The sequence below is a fragment of the Carassius auratus genome, chromosome 1 (genome assembly GCF_003368295.1).
Source record: "Carassius auratus strain Wakin chromosome 1, ASM336829v1, whole genome shotgun sequence".
NCBI lineage: Eukaryota > Metazoa > Chordata > Actinopteri > Cypriniformes > Cyprinidae > Carassius > Carassius auratus.
The window spans coordinates 8,466,025-8,472,613 of NC_039243.1; the positions used below are offsets into that span (position 1 = coordinate 8,466,025).

Genomic DNA, 6,589 nt, shown 5'->3' on the forward strand with positions numbered 1-6,589 from the left:
ATTATATAGCCTAATTTAAAATAGCAAGATTGTCTATTCTAATTCTAGTCTTATTATTTTTATAGAAATAATGTGGTGGATTTTTCACTTATACAGCTTTCCAACCCTTTCTCAAAAACAACATTTTAAATTGATTAACTTTGTCTTTTTTATAATATTCAGAAGTGAATGACAAAAGTGAAAAAAAAATGTAATGCATGAATGATAAATAAAGACAACACGATTCAATTTTCTCCCAGTAAAAGTGACATTTATTGATAAGTGCTGCTTTACAAAAGTGAAACAAATTATTTATAATGCAGATTAATTATAGTAAGACAAAGCAAGTGTAGAGAATCTGATCTTTCAAAATAAGAGAGGCATCACTGGATTTCATGGAACTATTTCAATTGTCATTTTCTCCCAAATTATTATTTGTGCAATCACTCAAGTGCAATTAAGATGAAGTTAAGTCAAACTAATCTGAGGCTCCTCATGAGACCCTGCGGTCACTGTCATGACATCATCAGATCAGCTGACCTTCTAAACCTGACGTGATTGGCTCTCTGCTCATTCCAGCTGAGATTCATCATTCTGAATCTAACGAGGAAGAAAGCGAGGCTGTTAGGGACTGTACACCAATGTAGAAAGATCACGCGATTTTCACAATTTTCAAAACTGTTTGTGGAGTTTTTTCAATTATAAAGTTTAATTCAGAAAGACCAGCCTCGTATTCATTCTTGCCCAAATTAAACATGGCGCTGCCCTGACAAAAATCTCTGACAATATGCCTTTGAAGCATCTAGGCTGCCTTAAATCACACAAGAAAACCTCTGAACACAGATGCATGTTTATTTTTGATTTGTTTTCTGTTGATAGTTTTTAATCGTATTAGCTGCACTGTAACTTCTTTTCACTAATGGCATAAACAAGACAAGTGCTTTAACTGGTGAATCAGATATCCTTAGCGATGTTGTCCATGACTCTCTCGAGCTTTTTCCAGTCGTTTGAGCTCAGAAACCCATAATCCTTCATCACCTCCATCAGCACCCCACTGATCCGCTGTTGACACACAGACACACACACACACACATGACTGACTGTTAATGTGCGGAAGTCAGAGGGTTTCTAAGAATACATTAAATTTGTCAGCGTGCACATGTAAGGAAGAGGTCTAATTAATCTTCTCTACTGGAAACAGGCATGTTCACACATAATAGACATCAAAGGGGGCTTGACCACCTCCCCTTTTTTTCTTTGAAAGAAAGTGCTTTTTTCTGGAAAGTTTATATATATATATAAAATATTAAATATGAGCCTCTGTCGACTTCTGATACCTGTTCTTACGTGTCAGCTGGTACATGTTCTCTAGCCCTGATCGTACACACACATGAAAAACACGTTCAACCAAACACTGGACATAAATCAACTTTTAAAGTGTAGGATCAGGTTAGGTCATGGTATATTCTGGCAAACTGTTTACCAATCACGTTTTGCAATTGGCAAAGCAAACTGTGGTACACACCAATACCAAAACACGATGGGTAACTTACAATGCTCAATTGTTTGCACTCTAGTGTAACACTGGGATTTGTTATAGGCCTAGACCATAAATATTTGACTTAAACTTATTTATTTACATTTACATCTTACATTTAATCATTTAGCAGATGCTTTTATCCAAAGCGACTTACAAATGAGAACAATAGAAGCAATCAGGTCAACAAGAGAACAACAACAGTACAAGTGCCGTGACAAGTCTCAGCTAGTACAGAAGGCAGAGCAAGGTTTTTTTTTTTTTAGTTATGAAAGACATTAAATTAATATCTGTCTGCATGAACTTTTACTTTGAAATGTTTTAACTGTTGCCCTGCATTCTACTTCTCAAACCTTGTTCTTTCTATGACATATTGCTGGGAAAACATGAAGAACATTGTTCCCATTGCGTTTGTCTTGGTGTGGAGGTGAGACTAAGGTACCTTTTCCTAGTATTTACTGCTAATTAGCCAAAAGGCAAAATAGTTCATTTGTCTTGCTAACATCCATGAGACTCATGAGAGCAACCATGTAAGGCAATATAGGAAGTCAAGTAAGTTAGACCGCTCTTTGTTCTTTCACTTCATGATTCAGTTTATTAGAATGTATTTAGAATTATCACAAATTTAAGATATGGAGGCAGAAATAATTATTTTACACCAAAATGCAACATAATTTCAAATGTGATTTTGATTTTATACAGCAGTTCAATAAACAAGAATTTAATACACACAATATTGACTGTTTTTGCTCTATTTCGTCAACAATATAATTCCAATTTGCATCTCTGAGCAAAAGGACACTGTTTTGTTCCTGAATGAATCAACCTTTTAAATGGTTCAGTTCAGTCGCAATGACTTACTTATTAAAAGTGATTTGCAGCCATCTACTGGAGGTTTTAATTTCACATTTAAATATCTTTTCATTTAAAAAATAAATAAAATAAATGTCAAATATTAGTATTTAAGATTTTAAGTTTCAAATATTAAAACAGTATTAATGCATTTGTAACTGCACATTCAATATATCCATGTCCTGCATTAGACAGTGTGCCCCTTCTGATGCAGCCTCTGTTTTCTCTGCACTGCAAAGATACATTTCATCAATACTGATAACTGGTAACTACGACGGCATTTTAGAGCCACATTGAAAACTTTTTTTTTTTACGATTTTGATAATAAAGCCGAAATATGTCTACTATGAGAATAAAGTCTAAATATTATCAGAATAAAGTCTAAATGTTTCAAAAATAAAGTCTAAATGTTTCGAGAATAAAGTCTAAATGTTTTCAAGAATAAAGTCGTAATAGGCCTACTATGAGAATAAATTTGAAATATTACCCTGGAAAAATTATTTACTTTATTTACTCAATAAAATTGTTTCAAATTTTAAATCCAATATTATTAATTAAATTCAACACATTAGAATTAATTAGAACTAATCAAATTAGATGCTTACAAGCAAAAGATAGATTTTTTTAAATATATTATTTTATCTATTTGACTTATTTTGAATGGTTAATTTCTAAGCATCTCATTTGATTAATTCTAATGAATTCTTATGTGTTAAATTTAATTAATGAAATTGCTTGTAATCTGTTGACATAATTTTATTAAGTAAAAGTATCATTTTTAAGTGTACACCAACTACGCACACATTTCCTATCATGTATGCCTATGAAAGACGATCAAACCAATCACAGTAGCAAAATTGGTGTTGTTTTTGCCATTTTCAGGGGTTGTACTTTAACGAACTCCTCCTAGAGATTTATTCAGATCAACAACAAACTTGGTCAGTTAAATCTAAAGGCCTTTGCGATGTTAAATTGCGAAGATCTTTAGATTTCGTTAAAGGGCGTGTCCATGGCGGCCCCGACAAATTTCGATGTCTCGCCATGAAAAAGGAAGTTGCTGTAACTCAGACATACAATGTCCAATCCGCCCCAAACATCACATGCTAGATAAGACTTCTGCCCTTAATAGATCTACATGCCCATATTCAGTTATAGTCATAGCGCCACCTGCTGGCAACAGGAAGTGACATATTTTACTCCTAGAATTTTTTTGAGATTAAAGTATTTTTTGTAGTCAGTCTAATCTAAAGGCCTGTGCAATGCTAACTTGTGGAGATCTTGAGTTTTTGTTAAAGGGCGTGTCCATGGCGCTATGACAAAATTTGATGTCTCGCCACAGCAAGAGAAGTTGTTGTAACTCAGGCATAATTTGTTCGATCGTCCCCAAACTTCACATGTTCGATAAGTGTCCTGCCCTGAACACATCTGAAGGCCAATAGTCCGTTATAATGAGAGCACCACCTGCTGGCAACAGGTAGATTGACACATATATGGAGTAAACTTATATTCCACTTATATTTATGAGTTTGAATGCATATTTCTCACCGTTCACCTATTTACTAAAGCCACTCGCTGCCGGTGAGCCCGGGTGCGAGGGCCCGTTCATCGCTGCTTGCAGCTTCAAATTATATCTAGTATTATCTAATTATACATTGTGAATGTTTATTAGGCTGTGTATATTTAAATAATGTAAAGTTCATAATCAGTCATTTGAGGCACTAGGTCAGTTAGGATGCTGTCTATGTAGGCAGTGAGTCAGTTCACTAGGTTTTGGAACAGAGACTGTAACCGAATGTCAGTCTGTGAATGAAAGTGTGTTTGGTTACCCTGAAGTATTTATGGATGATCTTGTCTGTTTTGACGTCCGAGGTGGCCAGCTTTTGGATGATGGCAGCATGATTTCCTTTGGCCCACAGCAGCTCACCCAGCTTCTCCAGCAGAGTCTTGCCGTGTTTCCCCAACTCCACGTAAGAAATGCTCTTGAACTCCGGGAAGAGCTTTAGAGTATCCGGATGCTTCTGAAACAAACTGAAGAGACATAAAACATCAGGCAGACCTGATTAGACCACATTAACATTAATCATGCTTGAGTCAGGAACAGACCGTTTCAGAACTTCTCCTCCGTGACCTGCGCCCTCTATCACGAAGTTTCCCCAGGGCTTCAGAAACATTTCGTAATCGGCCATCATCTGTTTCAGAAGACAAACCAAAAAAACACACCCCTGTCATAAATAAGTTCTTCTGTGAACATTTCAGGTGTTTGGAATTGCTTTTGTATCATTAAATTAAGTGTTTATCTGTGATGTGCTTCAGGGTCCCACTGGGCAAAGTAACGTCCTATGGACGTCTTTTTCATGTCTTTGCAGACATCAAAAAAATGTCCACTGAGGAGCCATAATGAAAGTTTTTATGATGTCTATTTTTACGTATTTTTTTACATCTTCTGTACATTCGATTTAGACGTTCACAGAACCTCCTTACAAGGTTAAAAACTAGTTCAAAAGTGGTCAGTGGAAATATTTTCAACATCATTTAAGGTTCATTTAGGCATAACTTATACTGTTTCTGGACCAAATCAACACTCTCAGGATGCGTTAGATTTAGACTCATGTTATTTGAATGTAATTTCCAGACATTGTGTTTGTCTAAGCAAAATGTGAACTTAAAAGCAAGATGTGAACACTTGATCTCAACACTCTCTGCTAGTGTCTGGAAATTAGTACCAGTGCTCCCATAAATATATCTGAAAATAGATAGTTTTTAATAGACATTCAGGATTGTTTGCATTTGGCTGATTATTTGGATGCAGTATCTAATATAATTATTCATTTGTCTCTGACCTGAAACCCTGCACTGATGGTAAATGCAGTGTGTTGCAGTATTTTCAGTTTGTGGCTCCAGTAATGTGGAAACACTTGAGTGACCCTGAGGACTTCCAGTTTCACTTAATGCTACAAAGATCCCACAAACCCTGTGCCACAACCCCACACTCCACTGCTGATTTACAGGATAATAAATTAGAATTTTAGCTTAAGTTTATTTCACCTTGAACTTTTTTATTTTTTCACTACTTTTCATTATTTTTATTATTCGTTTTTCTTTCTCAAAAACAAAAACCGAAACAAAAACAAACCTTCACATTTTAAATTCAGTATGAACTTTTTTGTATGTGTTTTCCTTAAAAAAAATTCTCTGTAAAAAAAAAAAAAAAACTTAACTGATGTAATATTTACTTGATAATTTGTTTGTTTTTATTTTACTAGTTTTCACTTTTTCAACAAATTTTGCCTTAAACTATAATTCAATTTAGTTTAACCATTTTATCTTCAGAATTAGACGTCTTATTTTACTATTTTACACCTAATAAATTGTTTACAAATTATGATTTTACATAAGTTTTTAAAAAAAACAATTACCCATCTCAAATTGATTTCACACATTTTAATTAAATTTATACTTTTGGTGCTTGTGCTTTTTCTTTTATTACTGTTTTTTTTCAACAAATTCAACAAATTCTGCAACAAGCTATACATTTACATTTGAGTTTCATTATTTACTTTTTAATTTGAAGTTATTTTATTATTTCACCCGGTTTCATTGAATTCTTCTTAAAACTATGATTTCACTTTTAAGTTTAATGTTTACCTTTTTTAAATATACTAGTTCCCTTTCATGTCAAACAAATTCTAGTTTAAAACAACAAATCATAAAAAAAAATGTTTGAAATCATGTGCAAATTAATTTTGTTTCATTAACCTACATTTCAAGTATTAAAATAATATCTAAGAATGACAGGTGCAGTCTGCTGGTAATAATCTTACCCACTTTTGCGACCCCTTCTGAAGAGTGTGTGACTGATTGTAGGTTTGGAAAATTCCCCACGTTCATCTTTTATACACTGTCCTTGAGATGTCACTGCCCCTCACAGTGTCTTGTAACAGGGGCGCTGCTGAGGATTTTGGGCCCCATGAAAAGAATCTTGACAGGGCCCCCAACACAGCTGAGAGTTTTTTCATATTAATTTACATAAAATCATGCTCTTTTATGGTATTTTGACTATCATTCTCATATATTTAAGTCAATCAGACAATTGAACTCCATCCCATGTCCATCCACACCTGTAATTTGTCCTCTGTAATACTGCACTACTTCAGTACTGTATAATGTATATACTGTGCATAGCTGTACATGTGTAATATAGTGTATTCACCACTGATCTAT

General features: G+C 34.2%; 1 protein-coding gene across 4 annotated transcripts in view; it reads right to left on the reverse strand.

Annotated features, from left to right (window-relative positions):
* Nucleotides 1-228: 228 nt before the first annotated feature.
* LOC113053833 (myoglobin) overlaps nucleotides 229-6,589 on the reverse strand; it is a 15,764-nt gene continuing 9,403 nt past the window's right edge. Inside the window, exons 1-4 of one of the 4 annotated variants that reach the window (XM_026219112.1) lie at nucleotides 6,194-6,589; nucleotides 4,472-4,557; nucleotides 4,195-4,396; nucleotides 229-1,038 (exon numbers count right to left, since the gene is read on the reverse strand). The exon at nucleotides 6,194-6,589 is cut by the window's right edge and continues 202 nt beyond it. In XM_026219112.1, coding sequence (XP_026074897.1) covers nucleotides 934-1,038; nucleotides 4,195-4,396; nucleotides 4,472-4,557; nucleotides 6,194-6,256 — 456 coding nt within the window. In that variant the 5' untranslated portion in view covers nucleotides 6,257-6,589 and the 3' untranslated portion in view covers nucleotides 229-933. Of the gene's footprint in view, nucleotides 1,042-4,194; nucleotides 4,397-4,471; nucleotides 4,558-6,189 lie in introns of all 4 variants that reach the window. The other 3 variants (XM_026219070.1, XM_026219192.1, XM_026219283.1) reach the window with 3 other exon arrangements.